The sequence below is a fragment of the Brugia malayi genome (genome assembly GCF_000002995.4).
Source record: "Brugia malayi strain FR3 genome assembly, contig: Bm_v4_Chr2_contig_001, whole genome shotgun sequence".
Classification (NCBI taxonomy): domain Eukaryota; kingdom Metazoa; phylum Nematoda; class Chromadorea; order Rhabditida; family Onchocercidae; genus Brugia; species Brugia malayi.
Window position 1 is genome coordinate 7114310 of NW_025062476.1, and position 25144 is coordinate 7139453.

Below are 25144 nucleotides of genomic sequence, written 5' to 3' on the forward strand. Positions count from 1 at the left end.
GGGTTTTATAAATAATATAAGAGAGCCAGATTAAAAAGTTTGATGTGTATAATGTACTGATAAGGGATATGAAGTAGCGTAAGATATTGGCAGATTAATATATTACTATTTGAAGTTCATTATTTTTTTCTTCTTTTTGTTAGGCTTTTATTTTTTTACTTTAATAATGGTATGTGTAATTATAGTTATTCTACAAACCTAATTTATTATGAAGTTTGATTCTATACATTGATTAGCCAGTCTTTCCATATAATAAATCTTTCATTATATATATATATATATAATAAGACTATATATCGTCGTTTGTAAAAGTTGAATGATAAATAGCTGACAGTTAAATGTTTTTTTTTTTTACTTCAAATTCTTTGTTCTTTACAATTTTCATTCATAACATGACTAACATCTAGATTAACAATGGTTAATATTTTGAGCTAATTTTTGAGCTAATTCTTCCAACGATTTAGTAAATTGACCATGTTCAACACAGAGTTCTGTCCTCGATAGAAAGTATGACAGAAACATAAATACCGATCTGAATTGTTCTAATTGAAATCCGATAAATAAAAGGATTGAACATAACTTTTGAAGACTTCTTTTCATAGTTTCATTTTAATCCAAGTTTCTCTTTTTTTAAGAACAACCTTGTGTTTGAGCGTTATGAAATTAATTCGATATTTCATTGAGTTTCAAAACTTTATTGTTTCAAGCTAAATCAGTGATAAAACCAATATCTTTTTACCCAAACGTTTATTATTTATTATTCTAATCAATGAAATAATTAGCAAAGCAAACGTTTATTATTTTTTTTTATTTACCCAAACGTTTATTATTTATTATTCTAATCAATGAAATAATTAGCAAAGCAGAAAATGATGATAAAATAATGTTAATTGATTAATATATTTAAGCACCGATAATAGATTGTTGCTAATAAATGGAAATTTTATAGGATTGAGCAAGTTTTACTTTCCATATTTAGTACTGATAATGATTTCCCTCGTCTTATCATCACACGATCGTATCGAATCTGTAATTACGCAACAAATGCTCATTAAAATTTTGTTCAACTTCAATTTTAAACTTAGAAAAAAATAAGCAACAAATCTATTAATTTATCGGAAGATTTGTTACTGTTTCATTTCATAAATTCAACACTTTAACTTTAATTTCTTTCTTTTTTTACATTGAGTATAATCGTTTAAATTTGACTAATTCCATTTCAAAGTTTTCATTCTTCAATGACGAATAATTTTCGTTTTCTCAGAAATTATCGCTTGATGAAATTTAGTTCAATTTTTAATAGTATAATGAAAATTTGCTAATAAATTGTATTTTAATGATTATGAAATTAGAAACAAAAAACAAATAGGAAAAAATAATTGAAATGACAGTTCAATTCAAATTATTACCACTATTGTTATTATTGTTATTATTATGGTAATTAAAAAAGAAAGGAGAAAAAAGATGAAGTGCAAACTTGATTTTGTTGTTGTTTATAATTAAAATCTTGTTGTACTTGATGAACTACAATACGATATATTCCGATAACAGAATTATCAATTCCTTTTGTTAAATTCTCATGAATAATTGTATCATTAATGCCATAAAATTGTAGTTTATTTCGTACTTGAACCATTAATGGATTCTTTGCTTCTAATACTTCATTTTCATCCATTATCATATTAAACTGTATGTATGGTTTGGTAAATTTACATTCCTTTAGGAAATTACAATTCTGAAAATACTATTTATTCATTAATGATATATTTAATAAAATTTTCTAGTTTTTTTAAAATAGATTTAAAAGTTTTTTAGTAAAGAAATAGTAAATTTTTATTATTATATTCTTTTTTAAATATGTGTGCAAGCAATAATTTATATTAATTGGAAGAAAAAAATAAAAAATTTTAATCTAGTTTAAGTTGAATTGACTTTAGTTCAATGATTGAACTGAGTTAATCAATTTTAATAATCAATAGAAACAGAAACTTTTCGTTTTTGTCCTTCTTTTTTTTGAATTTTGTTCTAAATAATTTATTAGTAATTTGTAAATTACTGCACTTAAAAAATATTATAATTTTAATATAATAATTACCAAAACTAAAAAAAAAAAAAAACGAAACAAACATGAATAGTAACATAAATATAATTACTTAAATGAATAATTAAAACGAAATGAAAAGGACAAAAAGAAATTAACAAAATAAAATAATATTCAAAGTGAAATGAAAACAAAAGAAATGAAAATTAATTAAAGTGATGGAAGGAAAAAAAAAATAATAATACCTTTATATCATCAATGGTAGTCCGTTTCACTGGATCAATAACAAGCATTTGGCTAATTACACGTTGAGCTGCTACACTTAAGTAATTGGGTAACGCATAGGTACCACGTAATATACACAGTTTTAAATTATGAAATGTTTCACCACGAAATGGTGTATTGCCAACAAGCATAAAATATAGTAATACACCAATTGCCCAAATATCAACACTTCGTCCTACAATATGTTGTGATTTTTTTCTTTGAATTAAATTACTTAAAATAATTGTTGAAATCAATGTTTTTTCCTTTTTTTGTGAAATAATTAAATTTTTTTTAAGAAAGGTGAAGTATTATTGAGTATTACTGTACAGTGTAAAATAAAACTTAAACAAAGTATGAATAAAAAATTGAAATTAATTGAAATGATATTAGATTTGGACGAATAAATATTAGAAAGACAAAAAGAGAAATTTGTAAATTTGTTTTCCTTTTTGTTTTTCAGTAATAGTATTTTATATTACATATTTTATTAACTTGAATCGTCCCATTTATTACTTTTACGTAATATTATCGTATCTTATGCGATATTATTACTCTGCGTTACGTCAAAAAATAGCGTCACTTAGTACAAATCGCACTTATATTTCAGGAAAAATTTCAATAAGCTACGTAATTATATTTGAATATCTTTCGAGAAATTTGTGATAGTAAGTAGAGTGTGCTTAATCAAATTAAACACGTTATAGGTTTTAAAAGATGTTATTAAGATATTATACATTAATCAAACTAATCAATTAATTAATTCAATAAATTCTATATGCAATAACTATATTCAGAAAAAGTATTCGAAATAATCAAAGAAACAGTATTTTCAATGCATTAATTAGATTAATTGGCCAACGTTCCATTTCAATAGTTTTTAATTGAACGATGGGATGAAGCATTAAAGTATTTGAAAATGTCCCAAATTTTTATTTTAATAATTTTATACAATTATAAATTTCCTGCTTCTTTTAATTAAAATTTAATTCATTAATTAATTATTTTGAAAGCCAGTCACAAACAATGGTAAAAATAGATAAATTTTTTGCTGAAATATAACTTTTTAAAAAAGGAAAGGTAAAAACGAAAGAAAAAATACATTACAATAATGAAATTTATTCAATTTTAATTTGCAAAATTATGTATAAAACATATAGAATATTGATTGATTTTTGTTGGTTTTTCATATATGTTTTTTTTTTGCAATAAATATAAACAAACCATAATATTTGCTATTTTTGAAAAGCTCAGGTGCAGCATATGCCGGTGAGCCACAAAATGTTGTTAGCATATCACCTGGATTCACCTGACAGGCAAAACCAAAATCGGCTAATTTTATCAAATCGGGCTTCGATAACAATACATTTTCTGCTTTTATATCACGGTGAATGATATTTTTGGAATGCTATAAATAGTCATTTTTTTATTTTCTCATTTCATTTTATTTTTTTCATTTCTGTCAAAAGGAAAAAAAGTCTAAATATTTAAGATTATTTTAAAAGTAAAAAGAAAAATTAAATTAACAAATAAAAGTTGTAATATATCATTAATTTCTCAAATTAAATTTTTTTTTCATTCATTAACCACTACTATTAGCTTAATTACTTACCTTAATATTATTATTGTAAATTTTAATATTACTGTCAAAAAAAAGAAAGAGAAAAAAGAATGGAGAGAGAAAGATTCTAATATTTAATTGCAAATCTTTTCTTTCAATTTTATTTGTTGATAAATTTTAATATTGCTAGTACCAAAGAAAAACATTGAATTAACAAATTACACTTATTAAAATTATTTTAATAATTTTTAATTTGTAGAATGAAAAAGGATTTTTTTTAATAATTAAATTTAATTTATTCATATGAAACAAACCATATATGAAATAGCGGAAATAATTTGAGCAAATATTAGCTTACAATCATTTTCAGGTAGTTTTCCTCGATGATGAATATAGGAATAAAGTTCACCATGACCGGCATATTCCATTATGAGATATATTCGTGGTGTTGCTTCCACACACTAAAATTAAAATGTCATTTGAGAAATTAAAGTTAAATTTTTAAACTCTTTCATAAATTTATCATTATTCCATTTTCTATCGCTTAATTAGTTTTTCATATCAATCAAATTTATTTGAATTATTAAAAGTTATGCAATATTTTTGTTATATTGAAAATTAAATGAAATAATAGAATAATTAATATTTTGTAAAGTTTTGAAAATGTAATTTTTTTTAGATCAAAAATAACAAATACTTTTAAAAATTTATTAGAATTTCAATTAATTATCAATTGAGTGAAAAATTAAAACTGATCGATTATTATTTATTTGTATATAATACTTTAAAAATAGTACTTTTTATCTTTTTTTTTCTAAACAATTCCTGAAATTTTACTTCAAAAAGACGAATGATATTTGGATGATGAAGTTGTTCCATTGTTTTTATCTCATTTGCTAATAATTTTTTCGCCTTTTCATTCATCGCAGATTTATCCATAATTTTCATTGCAACTTTTTCTGTAATTAATTGTTGCCACCAAAGTGATTTCATTTGTTTTCTTATGATAATTGTTATAACAATCACTAGATTATTATTATTATTATTTTCCATCATCATTATTCTTTTTCATCTTTAATAGTTCATTAATTTATAATTTAAAATTTCAAACATTTACAACATCTAAAAACCAACCATTTGTTAAGGAATGTATGCCAAGATTAACTTTCGAAAAATTTCCTGAGCCAATTTCTTCACAAATATTATAAAAACCAATACGCTGGCCAAGTGCTATTTCCTAAATGCATTAAAAATCATTATCAAAAAAAAAAAAAAAATGGAGTAATAAATTGTAAAAGGAAAATTTCCTTTTTTAGATTATAATTTTTTAAGTCGAAAAATACTGTTACAATATATGTTTGTGTCAATAAAAACATTTATTAATTTTGCTGAAAAAAAATTTTTTAATGAAAATTTCCATGAATTTAAACCTTTTGGATTGTGGGATCATTAGCAAGTTTATCAAGCATTGATTGATATGTTTTTTTCATCGTTCAACATTGTGCTATGACTGGTAAAGATCGTTGAATATTTGAATATTGACAGAGTGTTAGCAAATTGTTTTCGGTTTTCATTTTGCATATTTCATTCTGAATAATTCTTAATTATAATAATAATTTTAGCAATTACACTGTAAAAGTAATTTGTGAAAAACTTAATTATGAAATAATGCTTGAATAAATTAAGTAATTAATTTGTATTAAAAAATACTTCATCATAGAACGATAATAGCAATTATATTTTTCGTAATATTTTAATTGATATAATTTTTATATCAAATGTGAATTCATATTTTAATAATTTTAATAGCACTTCAGAAAATGAAAAATAACGAAAAACTTTTGTTTTTTATTTTATAAATATGGCTTTTTCATTTTTTTTTTTATTACATACATATTTTTTTGAAAGTAAAAGATTTATTTTCTTGTTTTTTTTCCTTCTTTGTGGATAACCCAATTTCATTAAAGTATTAAAAAGATTAAATAGATACGCACGAAAAGAAAGGAAAAAAAGTAGGAAAAACAAAAAGAATTTAAGTTCGTCAAAATTCAAAAACAAAATTTTAACGTAAGTAAAAATTTATTGTTACAAATGGAAGAAAAGGAATAGGAAATAATTTCCCAGCAGCTACTATATCGAATTTATTACAACTTTTTATTAAAAAAATGATAATATTTTTAGTTAAGAAATTCCATTTCTGAGAAGAGTCAAATGTGTTAGAATTTAAAAGAAAAAAAATTGCATGAATGCAAATTCTAGTCTCAAAATATTAATTATTCCAATATTTAACTTATTATTTCGATTTATTAATATTCCAATGTATTTAATGTCATTCTAAAAATGATAATAAAATTTTATAATCAACTATTTTTTTTCTTTTTTTGTTTATAAGTATAATAAGAATTATTATATTCAGGTTTAATCAATAGTAATTTAATCGATAATAATATTATAATCAGTAAATGATTTATTTTTACATGAAGTATTTGGAATTGACTGATAATCAAATAACTTATTGTAGCGATCAGTGAGTCTATTGATTTGAAATATAATTTAGATAAATGTATCGATCATTATCATCAATCAATCTAGTATTGTTTGTCTGACAAATAAATTGATCATCTGTTGTTCTTAAAGGAGTTAAAAAATTTAATAAAAAAAATTTTTTGCAGTTGCAATTTAATGTTTTAAAATTAAGAGGCTATCAATTATTTATGAAAACTTTGAATATCAAATATTATCAATATTATTGCTATTACTCCGCTATTTTTTGAAATATATTTCAAACATTTTAATATGTTTCTTACATCAAACAGAAGAATAAAAAATCAAATAAATTTCTTTTTTTCTTCTTTACACTTTTTTCTCCTTTACTTCTGAAAGGTAAACAACGTTTTTCTGTTTTGCTTCCGTACGGTAAATAATATTTTCCTTTCTTTTTCTTTACAGCAAATACTACTTTTGTGTTTTACTGTTAACTTTATTTATCATATAAGGAAGTGAACAGAATTAGATAACAATTTACTTCATAAAGCAATAATTTCATCTTTTTTGTCCTATTGTTAGCTTATCATATCATTTTCTACACTTTACGCCTTCGTTCTTTTTTTCTTTTTGTCAGTATTAATTTGAAATGGGTTCTGACTGTGAATGCAAACAATCATTAACTGATTAATCTGTTATATGGTAGCGATAATGATGATAATTATGGTTTCATTTTATACCATTTCTAAGCAATAAAAAGTATAAGAGCTTATCGATTATCAGTAAATAATTACCAATTATGAGTTAGAATAGAATAGTTAATTAGAATAAAATAGTCAATCAGAATAAGTTAGTTATATCATTCTTATTTTATACTATTTATTTGCAATAAACGCATATAATAACTTACCCATTGTCAGTGAAATAATATCAATATTAAAATTTTTAATGAAATATCTGAAAAAGAGAGAAGGACGAGTGCAAATGAAAGAAGTGATGATTATAGTTTTTCATAGTTGATATGTTTGTTAATATTAACGAAATGAATTCAAATGAAAAATTCGATGAGTAAAAGCAAGCAATAAGATATGCTTTCCACTCTATTCTATTAAAATCTTAAATATTTATCACGAAAAAAAATTTTTTTTTTCCTTTTCTTTTTTCTTTTCATCATTTTCATCATTCTTTAATTCATTTCTTTTCTTTTCATTTTCTTTTATTTTTTTTTTCTTTTCATTTTCTTTTATTATTATTATTTTTTAATCGTAATATCATCATTTATACCCATTTATGTTCTTTGCTAAACATTTTCAAATAAAATTAATACGTTTGAGAAAAAAAAAAAAAAATTCATGTCACTGATTGACTGATTAATTACGTACTATACAGGACTAATAAATGATGCTAAAACGACTTTGAAAAACTGAAAGTGATTCAATTAAAATTAAAGTGTTGAAAATAACAACTTGCGGAAAGATTCATCATTCCTGCATAATAATAAGTAAGTTTAAAAAAATTGGCAAAAAAACGAAATTAAAATTTGTAAAATTTTATCATAATCCTTTACTAGTATTTGTCTTTTCAAGTGCAAAAATTAACCGATTTTAAAATTTTAGCTACGTAACTTAATTAGTTAACTTATTTTCGAAACAAATTACTTTGCTATGTCGTAAAATGGGAACAATTTGATTGATATTTTCATGCTTATAAAATTTTACCATTTCTAAAAAAATGTGTTTCGAATGTTTAAATTAGGATATTGAATAAATTAGCGTTTGCAATTGAACAGATCAACTCTAAATTTGGATAAATCAAAAAAAAAAAAAAAAAAACAGAGCTATAATGATTAATTATTATAGCATGAAATCAATATCGCATATCTATTTATTAATTTATTTCATTTTTAAAAGATTGAAAGATTCAGGTTAATGAAATTCGCCGGAATATAATGGTATAATATATAGATCACTTATTTAAATTAATCATAACAACTGTGAAGTGTGAAATTACTATTAATAATGAGAAAATGAAATTGCTAATACCTTCTGGTTTTAATAATGAAACAATCTAAACACTGTTAGAAATTTCTTCTTAAATTTCAATTCATCACTGCATAATTTAATATTTCTTTTTTCTTTTTAATTTTACATTTTATATCATTTCTAATTTTTTCAATCTTATTAATTTCCTGTGTCACTAAAGATATTCGAGCGTTTTCTAAATGTCAATTTAAAAAAAAAAAGGATTAATCAAATAATTTTGAAATATGTACTTCTAAGTAATATCAGAGAAAATTTTACTTTCAATTTAAAAATTGTCACAACTATTAACATTTACTGAACTCTAGCTTATATTTGCTTGAAAATTTGAAATTTTAGATGTTTCAAAATTTATTTTGTTGATTTTAAAAAATAAATTATATATGATTTTCAATAATCCAATATTGTCGTAACTGTTTCATCAAAAATTCATTTGCTGACTTCAAATGCTCATTTTTTCTTATGAAAATGCAAAATGAATTTAATCGATAATTGCAGTAAATTGAGAGCAACAAGGAAAAATTTACAACTTGCGGTAATCAGTAATTAAAATGAATTAATTATACCAATAATGAATATGAATGATGATTGAAATGAATATGCAGCAATGAAAATGAATTTACTACATGCAAAGTGAAATGAATTGACGGCAATTTTAAATTTAAATTAATTTGTAATAATTGAAATGAATTCGCACTAATCAAAATGAAATTTTGAGGAATTGATATAAACTCATAGTAATCAATGAAAATGAAAAACACTGTTCAAATAAGTTCTAAAGCGATCAAAATAAATTGGTGACAATTCAAATGAATTAATAGTGGTCGGCAATTAAAAATTAAAAAAAAAAAAAAAAAAACAAACAAGCTATCATTTAGAAAAGTTAAATCAAATAGTAATAAAAATAAATTCAATATGATTGTACAGAAATTAAAAGAATATATATATTTGCTTATTTAATTTTCTAGCTTATTTCAGCAAGTGTATTGCAAATAATTGAGATTGAAAATTTTTCATTGTTTACTTGCCTTCATGAGGCAAATGTAAGCTCTTGTTTCAAATTTGAATAAAATTTCATAAGCACAAAAGTTATCACATGAAAAGCTTGATTAAAAAGCATAAATTACTCGTAGTTGTTGATTAATTTCTTTGATACTTCTAATAGTTCAGTTCTTTCATCTTTGCTTTCAAAATTTAATTCAAGAAACTCCGAATTTAAAACAATAATATTTCTTATTGATAGCAATTAAAATTGAATGAAATGTTTCATTCAATTTGAAATCTTCACTAAATTTTGACAACTATTGGTAATCAGTTATGAAATCATTTATCATTTTTTTATCATTCATGAAAATAAATGCTGGGATACAAGAATTCACACTTAATTTATTATTTAAAATTACAATAAAATAATTAAAATATTGCAAATATCAAACGGGTTTAAATCTTTTTTTCTTGCGTCATGAAACTTTTTTATTTGTAAAATTTTTATCCACCATCCTGAATATCTGATTATTATTAGACGAACACCAATGTCAATACTGTTATCAAAATATAATGTATTCGGTTTGTTTAATCATTTTATCATTTTTTATTATCAACACAAAAAATACTTCTGCTTTCGTCAAAAATTTTATTGTTCCTAAAAAAAAAAAATATCTGTTAAAGACAGAGACGCCATATCAATAATAAGAATGATATGGTTTTAAACAGGGTTTGATACATCTCATTATCAATGAAGATAAGATGTAAATAAAAATAGAGCAGTATTAGTACTTAATTACTTATTTACTTATTTATCATTCTCTGATATTTAATTACTTTAGCCAATGGAAATGAAGCATGAAAGAAATATATTAATTATTGAATTTAGATCATTTGGGATGTATGAATAAATGATAAAATTATAAAGTTCTCTTTTCGCTTTTTGAAGTCATAAAATAATTGTCGAATAATTGAAATAAATAAAAAAGTTTCGGACGCATAATTTTTCTTCATTTTTTGCAACTGATAATTTATTTCGATGTTTTCGAAATGTTTCATATCTATCAACTAATCAAACTATTAAATTTTTTAAAAAATTGGTTTGAAATGAGAGCAGCTGTTTATTTATAACTGATTTAAGCAAACCTTTCACATATTTTTGAACAATGATTTTATTGTGATGGTAATATCATTTTGAAATTAAAGTAAGACAAAAAAGGAGATCATTTAAATAAAAAATTGCATTTTTCCATCAATTTTTTATTACTGATTAATGAAATATTATATTTATGATCATAAAGCTAAATACAGTAATTCGTGGAATAAGTTTGATTATAACGAAATTATATTTCAAAAAAATACATTCAAATTGTAGGAATAAAAAATTCAGTATATCGAATTAAGCAAATTTCATTTTTAAATAATTCAGCAATAAAACAAAACTTTCAAAAATGACTCGACTTTAACCTTATAAGTTGATACTGAAGTGTAAAATTGATACATTCAATAATAATAATAATGAGAAGAAGAATGATAATAATTGATAATAATAGTGAATATAAATATGATATAATGATTTTAATAATAGATAATAATAAAAATATGATAATATAAATAATAATAATAGCAATGATAATAATAGAAATAACAATAAATAATGGTGAGAAATGAAAACTTACTGCATAACAACAAAATTCACCTAATTTTATCACAAAATTATTCAATTTACTCCCTACAATTTCAAAAATTAATTTCTTTTTCCAATTATTGAGTATTTTCAGAAATCGGACAGCGATAAAAAATGAATTTCTTATTGTCGAATTTTACATTAAATTTTACCATAAATTAGCTATTCTCAATTATATTTAATGGCAGAAAACAAAAGTGAAAATTTTTGAAAATTTTGTATAATGACTGAAGTTAATTTTGTTTTCACTTTAACATTGTTGAAATATGTAAATTCAATAAAATCCTCTTTAATGACCACTGAGATTATCGATGAAAGTAGCAAAATAATTTGTATGAAATTATTTGTCGAAAGTTTCACCAGAATGATCGAAACAAAAAGATAAATTTAAGCTGTTTAAACAAATTTAAAAACAATTAAATTTATTCCCAAAATATTTTCAAATCATCAATTGTACTATATGTTTATAAAGAAGTAAAAATTACGATAAGATTCATTAGTTTGCGCTAAATTTTTTTGTTCATAACTTTTTCACTTTTAATATAATCATAATGATTATTTCAGTTTTCCAGTAAAAATCATTAATATTTCATATGAAATATCGTTCAAGTATGATTAATTCTAATTTGTGAATTAAATGTTTGATAAAATTTCCAAAAATTAAATCTAAAATTTGATTTAATGTTCATCACATTTTTTTTATTTTTATTTATTTATTTTTTTTAGAAACAAACATTTTTTAACGAAAATTCAAATTTCAAAGTCTTCCCACACAAACATATATTAGCAATTTGAACTTTTAATCATTAATGATCATAAAATATTTATTAAAAAAACTAGAAAAGCTGAAAGATTACAAATTCATTGATTACACTTTGATAATTTTTTTCCATATACGATATGATGTTTTTATTATTATGCAAACATTATTTCACAAATGAATAGGACGATATAAATGATTTGATATAATCATTTTAACTTGATTATATTATCTGTTCTTCGTATATTTACATTTAATGAAATTTAACAAACAAAATTATCAATTCTATCATTTAATACAAAATAACTTTAGCTCTTATCGATTAAATGAAGCATTTATTTGTCCAAATTTTACCCATCATTTGGTTGACAACAGTTAATGGCCGTGAATGGAAAACATTTGAAGTTTGTTTTTTTTTTTTTCTTCTACAAAACAAAAATGAATTCAATTTAAAGTTTGCCAATTTTTATAAAATACAAATGAAATATTGTAATTTTGTTTTCGTTTTTTTAACTTAAAAGTATGGCGTTTGTCATTTAATTAAATTTTTATACCTAATATATGAATTGAAATGTCATTTAATTAAATCTTTTTAATCATATATGTTTAGAAATAATAATTAGAATTTTGCATTAATTAGGTTCGCTGGAATGTTCCAACTCATCAGTGTAAGAATTGGTCAGAAATACAAAAACCGGAACATTACGGTATTCTCGTGAATGATGAATATAAATTTTACGGTAATGTTGTTGTTACTTTGTATGAGGAAAAATTCGGTTTATATCCGTACTACAAAAATTATTCTAATCTATCATCGGCAGTTAATGGTGGCATTCCTCAGGTGAATAACGACCGTTGTTTTTTTTCATTGACAGCAAAAATTAAGAAAAAAAAATTGAAAGGGTTATCAATTGAAATGATATCAGTGGAATGATATGATAATCTGTTTTTTTTTTGCACTCATCCTGAAATTTATTTTAAAACAACTAAAACGATATGATACACATAATTGTTTGATATAATCTACTATTTTAACTTTCAATTTTTCATTGAAAATAAAGAGATCAGATTACACCATTTATAAAAACAAATCAGTAGTAAATAAAATAAAAAACCAGAAAATTTTACAGAAAAATAATTCAATTATTTTAGTACTAATATTTTCATAAAATTGAGAACATTTAATGAAATCGAAACATTCTTACAGTAATTAACTAAAAGAACGAAAAGAAAATGAAATTTATGAAGTGAAAAAATAAAAAAAATATAATATTTACTCAATTTACTAACTGAGACTATTTCTTTATTAATTATAAATTAATTTTAATAATGCACTAAAACTAATTCCTTTAGAATATATACATATTTTATTTCATTGTTGTGATTTAAATAATCGTCTTTGTCGAAGAGAAAGTATAAAATACCTTCTCATTTCAATTCAAATATCACAATTTTATTTTTGTTTTTTTATTTTTTTTAAAATTTTTTTTTTCAAATTTTTTATTTTATAGCGTGCTAATCTCACAGAACATTTGTTAAAAGTTGAAAATGACACAATAAATGCAATACCAAATGAAAATTTTGACGGTTTGGCTATAATTGATTACGAGAAATGGCGACCATTATATGAGCATAATTGGAGTACAAAACGAATTTATCGAAATGCATCGATAGATTATGTTAAGGAAAGATATGAAAATATTACTCAGGAAAATGCTACATCAATTGCTATAAAAGAATTCAATGAAGCAGCAATGTAAATAATAATAATTTTATCAAGTTTTAAATTAAAGAAAAGCAAAAACGAGAAAGAGAAAAAAAAATTTTTATATTTAAAGAAACAAAAAATTAAAATTAAAAGTTTATTTATTAATAATAATCATTTAAATAAACTGTATTTCAGGAAATTTTTAACAGCAACTATTCGTGAAGTGAAAAGAATTCGACCTAAAGCGCTTTGGGGTTTTTATGGAATGCCATTTTGTAATTACAGCGCAGGAATAAATGGTACTGTAGCATGCGGAGAAGTATATGAAGAATTTAATGATCGGTTAGCAAAATTAAATTTTCGTTTTTTTTTTTTTTTTTTTTTTGATTAGCTAATAAAAATTTTTTGCGAAAATTTATCGGAAAATGTAAAATAATACAAAAAATTATCATTAACTCCTACTTACAATTCTTTTTTTTTTTCGCTTTTATCTCCTTTTTAAATAACTTCTGGCGATGAAATAATTCATATATTCTTTAATAAAATTGCAATGTTTATTACATTCTGAACTATCTGTTTTTTCTTTTATTCCTTCTAAAGTTTTTATCTTTTTGAGAAAAAATAAAAAAAGGAATGTTTAAAAATAATAATTAAGTGAAAAATTTTTTACAAAGAAATTATACAGACTAAAACCATTGTATATGGAAGCTACCGCTCTTTATCCATCAATTTATCTACCAAGAAGGAATAGTGGTGCTGGTGGTTGCTTATATGTCACTTCAGTCCTTCAAGAGGCTAAACGTTGCGCGGAAAAACTGAAACCAAGCGTACCAATATTTACATTCATTGGATTTGAATATTTTCCATTAAATCTTACTGATCCATTTTATACCGAAGTAAATTGATTATACTGTGAATTTATTTCTTTTAATTAATCAATTCAAATTTAAAAAATTTGTTTTGGTTGCATTATAATTTTTGCATTCTAATTTACTCATTCAAAATGTTAAAATCATAATTCTTTTCTCTTTTTAAAAATTTCAAAAAATTAAAAAAGGGAAAAACTTTATTGCTAAAAAAAAAATGAATGTATCAAATTTGCAGCAAGATTTATTCAATTCACTGCATAGATCATTTGATATGGGTATCCAAGGTGCTATCATTTGGTCAACATCCAAAGATATGGCAAATCGATGCCTTAGTATCGGAAACTATATTCGTGATCATCTTGGTCCTGAGGTCGAAAATTTGAAAAAACTTAGTGAAATTTGTGATAATGCTAAAACGAACAGGTAAGTGGTTAAATCAATTTTTCATTGATTGCATTAAAATTATTAGTATAAGAATTTTCTGCTAAATTTTATTCCTTTTTTTGCAATTTCTTATATTAGATGTAGTCGCAATATAAGTAAAATGAATGAAACTAGAAGAAATAGAAATTATTTTCAGGATTACTGCAAATTATACTCATGAACCTCTCTGTGCAATGAGAAATGGACTATATAAATATTGTCATAAGATAAACAAAAAGTGGGATCATTCTTTTTCAACTTCCATCGTTTCAACCTCTACTGTAACCAGCAAAAAAAAGGCTAAATGATAAAATTTCATGTATTTTTTAACTATCTAAAACTTTATTTGATATTTGCCCTTCACTTTGCTTTTTAATTCTTACATGCAATAAAATTTGACTGAAATCAAAACAAACTAATGTCAGTCAGAAGGAAATGATTATAGCAAATAAGTTTAACGGTAATGGGAATGAATTTATAGTAACCGAACTGAATTCATAGTTGCTATACCCAATTGTGAAATGTTAGTAATGTTAAACTGATAGTAATTTAAATTAAGAATGAAAAAAGAAAAAATCATGATAGCTGAAATGGCTCACTGACAAATAAATTTAATTTTGCTACGGAAGCAAATTCGCAGTGATTGGGAGGAATTTAATAGAGTGAAAATAAATTTAAATCACTTAAAATGAATTGTTGATAATTAAAATGAATTTTCAAATTGGAAATTAAAAGATATAATATCAAAAAAGTGGATAATAATTAAAAAAATCCAGTACTGCGCACTGGTCAAATAATATATATTTCTTTTAATTAGCAGCATTGCAAATAATTATGACTGAATTTTATTATAAGAAATATTTCATTGTTTGTTTGCCTTTTTTAAAGGCAAATATAAACTATTTTAAATTTAAATAAAATTTTATGCAAAACCCGTGGAAAATTTCAATAAAAAACACTTTTAGCAGTTTAAAAAACAAACATACAGATTTTTTCAGAAAAATATATAGCAAATAATGATTATTGTAACCATATCAGTAATAATATATTATACTATATTATATTATGATCTACCTATTTTTACTCTTATAAAAGTGAACCAATATTTCAAATTGCTTCAATGTCCATTAAAAACCAAAAATTTACCATTCCTAAAATTGCCTTCGTACTAATAATGCAAATTATAATATTATTTAATGCATGCATTTTCAATATTTTTATTTAACCGAAATTATTTTCGCTTATAACTTTTCTTAAAAAATCACTTCTTTTGTTTACAAAAAATAATAATAATAATAAAAAAAAAAAACTAAAATCTTTATGAAATCGTTTTTTGTGTAGAAAAAAGTGAAAAGATTATCAAATATAAAATTGCTGGATACAATTTTTTTCTAGATAGTAAAATGAAATGATAAGTAACAAAGCAGTATATTTACGAACTCTGATTTTTTGTCTGAATTGATTAGAATTCCAAAGATAATAATTGGATTATTTTAAAATGTTGGTTTCCCGGAAGAAATTATATTTTGAATTAAATTCCAAATTAATATTTTTATCTACTTTGTAAGATGCAGCAAGATGATATGATAAGATTTAGTTTCCTTCATTTGCTTCAAATTGTAATTTCAGTACAATATTTAATACAGATATTTTTTTCTCCAAATGAGATTCAATAAAATTCAACTACTCAGATATATTTGACTAATATTTTGACTGCTATCAGTTGACATCATTTTTGTGTTTGACAAAAACTACGCTACCATAAAACTATAATCATTTTATCATTGAAATCGCACTATCATTAAATGATAACATGTTATCACTGAAAAAAATGCTTATGAAGTGACATTGAATAGAGCAAATACAAAAAACAAAGAAAATAAAAATTTTAATGTAACAAATAAATTTTTTTATTAATTTTATAAGACAATTTTAGAGATGAATAGACTGAATAGCATTAATTTGACTAAGAAAGTTTATTTATTGTTCCATTTAAATTACTTTTAATGATGTGAGTATATTACTGGATGAGTTGCTTAATTTATTTAAATAGTTTTAATTTAATCTTTTCTATCACTTATTTTGGTAAATAATTTCAATAAACATTTTCATGCAAATTGTTTTGCTATTCTTAATCGATGATCAAAAAGATTTTGAAGCATTTGCATATTTTACCAACACTATATGGTAAATGGTAAACAATTTCAGTTGTTATGCAAACAGAATTTTTACATTCGCTTCTCCGTCATTATTTAGTGTTTAATTGAAATGAAATATACATTTTACAGTTCAATGCTACATTTTAAACCTACATTTCATAATATACTGCTCTACTTTAAACTTAAATTAATTGAATTGAAAAATGAGAATAGCTCGATTTTGCTCTCGAAATTCTAATTTGTCATTTATGGTATAACTTAAGATACTTTTTGTTTTTTGCAAAAAAACGACCTTTAACTGTTCCTATTCATCATAACAAACATTAGCTATATTAGCTATTGTTTGTTCTTGATTGTTTACAAAAATTAATGGAAAGTGTAAGTCTCCTTATATATTAAATAATTCTTTCATTCTGCTTTTTAAGAAAGATTTAGAAAGAAAGATATTATATATAATTTTAGCTTTTTAAAATTACTTCGGACTTAACATAGTTGCGGATAGTTCCCTTCTTTATATTAGTGTACTGTTAATGTGTATTTTTTACAAGGAGAGATACAAATTCTTTTCTCTCGAGGCTGTTCTTGTATAAAAATTGAACTTGATATAATCATAAAGATTTCATCAAATTGCTTATAAATGTGGCTCTTTTATTTTTGATGATTCGTTCCATGCTATTACTTATAAAATTGTTTGTTAAAAGTTTAATTAATTGATGAAAATGAAAACTTCCGAGAATAAATTTTCATAGCTACTAATATCATATTACTATAATGCGGCACTTTGTACTATAACTGTAACAGTTCTCATTTTTTTCTTACTTTGAGCAGCAATTATTTCGTTTTTAATTTACACAGAATTGTACTTAGCAAAATTGTTTATGACAAGACAAAAAAGGCACATATCGATAGGTAGTTTTAAATAAGATTAATTATGGTGCCGTTTCATTCTTTACTTTGATTTTTTGAGACAAAGTGATCTCTTTGAGGGAAAGAAAAGCTGAAACATGCCAAATGTTATTTTTGGAAATCTTTTATAAATTAGTGGAAAAATAATTTATTTCGATTCATAGGAAAACAAAATTTCGGTATGAGAGATATTTGCAGACAATGATCCGTGGTAACAAAGCACACACAAACACACACACATAAATATATGAAGCGTTAATGGTACAGACAATTTAACCGCAAAATCCCTGCATTTCTTCATATGCTGCCGAAAAAGCGAGATTCAAAAGTATCGGCAGAATTAATGATTAAAAAATATAACTTTTGCTAAAATAATTTTTATTTTAAAACAGAGCATTTCGCTAACAATTTCATTTCGCTATATCATTCTTTAATCCTGTCACCTAAATTCTTTTAGAGCTAATCATGTTAAACTGCAAGCATAACAAGTCTTTCCTTCACAATAGGACATAAAGAATTACTGGTTCAATTGTCTTATTGATAATTATCATTGCTCTGCAAATTACTGTGCGACATACAAGCATAGTTCATTGTCAGAGTGCAAATACCAAAAGCAAAGCTTCACAATGAATAAGCCATCTCTATGATATCTCTTGCAACAGCCTTTCCGGATTCATCAACAACAGCATCTTTAATTCGGTTTACTATCCCAATGATATCCCGTCCTTTGGCCAACTGAAACTGCTTGCAAAAATGAAATTCCGAAGGTATGAAATGCATTTAAACATAGAAAAAATGAAAACTTTTGCTGACCTGAATAATAGCAACATCGCCCCACATCAATGTTACAATTGCTTGAAGAAGTCGTATTAATGCTATTTGATTGAAATCACCAAAACTAACGACATTACCAATAGCCTAAATTTTTCCTCAGCTTTATTCAACAAGAAATGCATTTCCTGCAGTGAGAATAAAGAAAAACAGTGCAGAAATAGCAAAAGAAAAAGGAAAAAAAAATTCCTAGGATAATATTTCACGTTTTTTCTTTTTCATTTTTCAACAAAAACGTTTCTCATTATTCTTGTTTTCAAGAAAGACTGTAACGAAAATCCCGAAATTGTAAGTTTGAATTCAAAATATCGCAAATATTTCATATAATGCCTGAATAATAGCTCGCAATGCATCTTCGCGTGGACCAAGCTCAGCTATTTTTCCAGATTCTGTATGACGTAACAAAATTAACGCCCAATTTGCTAATGCTGTCGCTGCGGCAAGCTAGAAAACTTCCATTTAATATTAATAAAATCAAAAAATGCTATCAATAGCTGGCACTAATATCAATTTTTGTTTTAAGATATAGCAATGATATAACAGCTGTTGTCGACCTGAATAAAACAAATTTCGAGAAACGTACTTGCAAAGCATGCTTCGCACTACTCAACTGTGCAGCAACATACTTAAGTGTTGTATTAACATCATGGATGAGCATTGTACGACCCCACTGATGCATAGCAGAATTGGCCATAGCTCGACATGCCAAAATACGAATTGGATCGGAACTGGCACTTACCTGTAATTTTAAACTGATAAGAAAAAAAAAATGATTGTTATAAATAGAAAAACATTTAATTTTTATAATAATAATAATAAAAAAAAAAAAATTCAAAATCTGTTCCGAGAAAGAGAAAACTGGTTTCAAAAACGTTGAAAGTATTTATTACAATTTAACGTGCAATCTTAACCTGCACAACTGCGACTAAGCATATATCATGTTAATAATTGCAAATACAATCAATTTATATATAATCGCCTCTATGATAAAAATTTTCATTTTCGATTATTTTGAAAACCTACTAAAAAATTAGTCAACCGTTGTATAGTTTCCAAACCTCTGGCCGATTTTTCACCTTCCATATCCAAAGAACAATAAATTCTATTCAAGGTACGATTCAAAAGTGCTAACCGAAATATATCCATAACAGGAATAATTGTATCTGAAATTAATTTCATGTGAATATTGTAAGCAAATATTCCTGGAACAAAAAAGCTAAATTCAATGGATTTAATAAAATTTACAATATTTAACAGGATCGAACAAAAAAAAAAAAAGAAAAAATGATTGAAATATCAAACATAGGGTATAAATTTCCATCATAATTCCCTATAAAATACTGAGCCAACTTAATTTTAAAATTATAAATTATAAAAAGTATGCTAAGGAGCATGTGTAATGGGACAAAAGTAACGACCCATATACATACTAGATCAACAGAAATTCTGGGTCTATCTTATAAGTTCCTAATGTTTCTTTCGAAAATAATAACAATGAAACAAACCCATATTCCATCCAAAACCTGTATCGATTGCAGAAACATGAATATCTCGTGGATCATATGTTGAAGTTTTCAAAATATCTTCGAGAGCGCACAACTAAAAGTGAGAACAACTAACCTGCCAACAATTTGTCAACAGAGAAGATGAAACTTTAAAATAGTTTCTAAATCATAAAATTCACATAGATAACCTTACCAGCAAACATTTTAAACATAATCTCAAATCATTTCCTTTGATATTCTGTACATAAATAAACAATATATCCAGGAATAAGTTTTAAATAACTACTGAAAAGATTACTTTTATTCTGCAGTTAAAATCTATACTATAAAATCTCTAATCGCTACTCGAAAAAAAAAAAAAAAAATGCATTGAAAAAAGTACTTGTTCTTCGCTCAACTTATATTTAGTTTGCATCTCATTTAATTCTCTGAGCTTTACGATTGCTTTAGTTGAGGCTTGTTCAATACCAAACTGGAAGAAACTGGATAATGGAACAAGTTCACTACGCGGCCGTTTTTTATCTGAAAATAATTTTAAAAAAAATAGAATGAACAAAACTATACGAATAATGTTACTCATAAACACAAACTGTTCTTTACACCACTCTCTTCGCTCATTCTAACATTGGCACTAATGTGATGGATGTAACATGCTTTACATATGATTCTATTGAAAAAAGAGGACGATCCTACCGATTGGCAAGCGATCATTTGGCATCATTGAACTAGAATTTGAAATGTATGCACTTCCACCAGTAAAAGGATCCGTTGCGAATCCTACCCCATTTGAAGTTTGACGATTTTCAGTTTCAGCGGGGACATAACGCCCTTCTAAAATCCAGATAACTCTTCCATACATACTTCAAAAACTTGATATTCAAAGGAGTAATTTAACAACAACAAAAAAAAAAAAAAACCTGTGAATGGATCACTGAAATTACCAAATCCTGCACTGCTAGTGCTGCCAAGTGCTCCAGGAACTTGAAGACGAAGAAGCGTAGAAATCTAAAATTTAACACATTTCAGTTATCACCTATTAATATGTTTAGCGCTCCCATTTACTTTTAATCTCTAGTTGAAATTTTGGAAAAGTTAAATGAAATAATATCCTAATTAAAGTTAGAAAAAATAAAACTAACTTTCTCCAAAAACTTTATAGGAAGATTATGTTTTTCAATAAAGTGTTGCGCTGTCAAATTCGTATCATCGCCTACGTTATATGGTAATTTCAAAATTTGTCCGTCTTCGGTTGTTACATCAAAAACATAATCCCACTCCTGAAAAAATTCCGGAAATCAAAGAGAGATCAGAAAGCAATTTCTTTAGCTGAGAATTAATCTAGAAAAAAATGGAGAAAGTTTTTGGAAAGAAACCTACGACAGAGCTATCATCAGTGACTTTTGTTTTTTACGACCACGTCTAACTGTTCCGATATGATAACTTTATACTTTCTGCAGTTTAAAATTTATTTTCCACACAAATAAGATTTGAAAATTTGCCTTTCCATCCATGATAACTTTTTCAGCCGACTGTGATTGAGCTATCTTCCTATTAGTTGCTTGACGTGCTTCCGGTATATTCTCGATAATATACTGCGCAACTTCATTCAAATATGATGCAGGTAAATTGTTCTCCTAAAGTACTAGAAATTATGAATCATTGGCTTATACTAGCAATAAAAAAAAAAACATGTAATCAAATGAAAGAATAAAACAAGAAGAAATGGCAAAACCATTAAAAATGTCTGCGCAGCATCATATGGATCTGATCCTTTTTTATATCGTAATTCAATATGTGGTTCGCCATCATCCAACGCTACTTTGATTTTAACTATTTCATTCTGCTAAAAAGTCACAATAAAGTTCAATTGAAGAAAAGTAAATGAATCCGAAAAATAAATGAATCCCGAATGCCACCGTCAAAATACGTTCCTAAGCGTAGCGCTAATGCAGCAGATTTTGGAGCCAAGAGATATGCAGTTATTCTATCTCGATGCTAGCTTGAGAAAATATCGAAGCAGTGGCTCAAACTTAACCTGAGCAGCTAGGATTGCTTCGACTTCAGAAATTTTTTTAGCTACAGCAGCTTGGAATGATTCCATCGCAATAGCACTTGCTTTTCGATTTGCTACTGCAGAGAAAATATAAATGTTGCCATCACTGAAATGAACTGATCTTTTGAAAATGCATAATATAGGCACTTAGCCTGTCGAAGTGACAAGCACAACACAGTTTTAGTAGGAATATCTCAAGTTAACTCCAAAAAGAGACTTATTTAATTTCTATCATTAGCTGCTTCACGAATACTAAAATAAACTTACTCAGCACCAACAGCAATATCATTATTTTTTAGGAAAGTAAGAGACCAAAGGCTTTGTGCTGGTGTCCTAATCAACTGTTTATGAGTTAGTGAACCATCGTCACTCACATCCCATATTTCCAGGAAACCACCTTCACCAGAATTAGCTAATAAATTATGCCCTGATATGTTAGCATGTGCCAAACTGAAACAAAAAATAAATATATTTTTCGGCAATTCAGAAATGGAGAGCAAACTTTTAACGAGTCAACATGAAGAACAAATTATTGTAAAAAATCATATCTTTTGCACATCTAATAAGAGAGTTGATGACTTCCTTCCGAATTTTATAAGTCATGTAGAAGTGTTGACTGCTGCTATTAAAATGTGAGCAGTAATGCAATGTCACAAAATACCTATATATATATTCCCCACTTAAGGAACTATATCTTTGAAGACAAGCACCAGAATCAATATCCCACAAACGAATTGTGAAATCATTAGCAGCCGAAAGGAATCTATGCTTTGATAATACTGCAAGAGATCGCACAACATCTTCATGACCTAAAAAAACAAAAAGGATTTCATAATGAAGTAGATATTTTTTCATATTTTTTGAGTTCCAATTGCAAACTAAACAGATCTGAAATTATAAAAACATATTCCGAATATAAAGAAAAAATCTCCGGTATATGAATTGAACAAAAAGACTAATATGTGTGTCATTTTGAGGAATATCATAGACGGACAAGCTTTACTCAAGTTGAAGCTTATATAAAAGAAAATTAAATTAAATTTCAACGAACCAGAAAATGTGTTTATTTCATTGTCACCTTTCCAAAACTTAATTGTCAAATCCGCTGAACCAGTGAGATAAAAATCCGATCGTTCAGGTATGGAAGCGACCGCCCAAACAGATAATCTGTGACCTACTAAACACAGTGCCTGCAAGGATTAGAGATTAAACACATGAAATGTGTTAGAAAAATTCTAGCTGCAATTAAGTTTCGCCGTTTCACTACTTGTATAAGCTGTAGTTCAATAAATAAAGAAACTAATTAAAATAACATAATAGTTATAGCATATTTTTCATAGAAAACTATAAGAAACTGCCATTAGGCCAACTGTATAATTAAAATAAATGAAAAGACATACATTAAAATCTGAGCTGCTAACAATTTCGTGAATTGGCCATATTATTGCATTATTGTCCCATGAGCCACTCATTAATTTTCCATTTTCAGCATCAACATGCAGCGTACAGACTAAAAATTTTTTAAAATTTGCTATTTTTAAAATCACACTTCTTCCCTATCTTTTTCACTTGAGTAAAATTTAATTAATCTAAATAAATTATCACTAGCAGTAACTAAGGACAGCCGTTGTATAAGAGAGAAAAAGAAACAAACCGTTCATTTTATGCTCATGCAATATACGGGTAGGTTTATCGTTATCGGATCTATATACCGCAATTGAACCATCTTTACGACCAGCAAAAATTAGCCAGCCATATTTTGGACATAGATAAAATGTTACTGCATTAACAGCTAACCTCTCACCATTTGCAAATGATATATCTTCCACGTAACCGTTATTCCTAAAAACACTGACTTGAAAAAAATTCAGGCAACCCGAAAATGAAAAAATAACTTTAAATTAAAGTTAATTAAAATCTCAACCACTCTGACCCTCTTCCTTTGAAAGAAATTGAACTTTCTAATTTCATCACTTGCAATTCTTCGATGCTTAAATGAAGGAAACATTACCTCATATCAAACTTAAAACGTGTTATGATTTTTTTGTCCTTCAAAAAATTTTTTCTTATTCGTCAAGAATCCATCAAAAAGGACAGAAACAAAAAAAAGCGGAAGACAATTTTTGAAAATGGGCTTCAGTCTTGCAAGATTACCGTTATTTCACTTATACCTTATTAAAATCACAGATTTAATTACTCAAACAATTTGGCAAACATATATTTCAACATGCAAATATTTCGGATACCTGAAATTTCTTATTTTCCGATGCATATATAAAAAAAAGTAACAATTGGCATACTATAAAACATACAATTTATTTAATTGATTACTCGTCAAATAATATATATGATTTTCCACCACTGAATATTTAAATCTCATAACTAACAATTCATTATAAAATATTCAATATTGAAGTGTATGTTTGTTACTAATTATTGTATACCTAAACAATTAATGAAATATACTTGACAGAATATCTTTATGTCATTTAATCATACAACTAACTATTATAATATATTCATTTGTTGGCTAAATGAAATATGTCTGCTATCTAATATCAACCATTAATTAATTAACAATTCCTAATAATATATTTTAGTAATTTACTAGAGAGTTTTAGTTATTTGTAAATTACAAATAACCATTTGGTGAATTTCATAAACAAATGAACGAAATGACCTTTCTGAGAAAACTTTAACGCATTCATCACGACTACTGGAGATAATCTGCCCTAAATCGGTTGCAACAATACATTTCACATCAGAACAATGGGCTGCAATAATGCCACTAAATTCATATTTTTTTCCACTTTCTTCACGAATTTCCATCAATCTAAAATTTTCAACAAGTCCCCAAAAAAAAAACAAGA

The 25144-nt window shown here is 25.2% G+C and overlaps 3 protein-coding genes across 4 annotated transcripts; 1 reads left to right on the plus strand and 2 right to left on the minus strand.

Annotated features, from left to right (window-relative positions):
- Positions 1–943: 943 nt before the first annotated feature.
- Positions 944–5356, minus strand: Bm4216 (Uncharacterized protein; the record flags this gene model as incomplete). The annotated part of the gene is made up of 8 exons (XM_043078735.1): positions 944–1027; positions 1478–1735; positions 2287–2501; positions 3530–3713; positions 4181–4327; positions 4704–4825; positions 5001–5103; positions 5297–5356. 8 exons carry the CDS (start codon positions 5354–5356, stop codon positions 944–946), a joined length of 1173 nt encoding a protein of 390 aa, XP_042934669.1.
- Positions 5357–12146: 6790 nt separating this feature from the next.
- Positions 12147–15128, plus strand: Bma-chhy-1 (Uncharacterized protein; the record flags this gene model as incomplete). The annotated part of the gene is made up of 7 exons (XM_043078736.1): positions 12147–12224; positions 12461–12661; positions 13332–13576; positions 13724–13870; positions 14214–14424; positions 14633–14820; positions 14978–15128. 7 exons carry the CDS (start codon positions 12147–12149, stop codon positions 15126–15128), a joined length of 1221 nt encoding a protein of 406 aa, XP_042934670.1.
- A 3378-nt stretch (positions 15129–18506) lies between these two features.
- Positions 18507–25103, minus strand: Bma-ufd-3 (the record flags this gene model as incomplete). 2 transcript variants are annotated; one of them, XM_043078737.1, is made up of 19 exons in its annotated part: positions 18507–18620; positions 18699–18803; positions 19047–19160; positions 19300–19455; positions 19740–19879; positions 20222–20315; positions 20604–20743; positions 20915–21052; positions 21139–21226; positions 21361–21498; positions 21721–21855; positions 21954–22064; positions 22257–22380; positions 22542–22724; positions 22936–23083; positions 23326–23464; positions 23675–23784; positions 23929–24116; positions 24955–25103. In XM_043078737.1, the coding sequence occupies 19 exons, from the start codon at positions 25101–25103 to the stop codon at positions 18507–18509; spliced, it is 2514 nt and encodes an 837-aa protein (XP_042934671.1). The 2 variants fall into 2 exon arrangements, with proteins under 2 accessions (XP_042934671.1, XP_042934672.1); XM_043078738.1 differs by lacking the exon at positions 24955–25103 and having other exon boundaries at positions 23929–23935.
- Between the last annotated feature and the right edge of the window lie 41 nt (positions 25104–25144).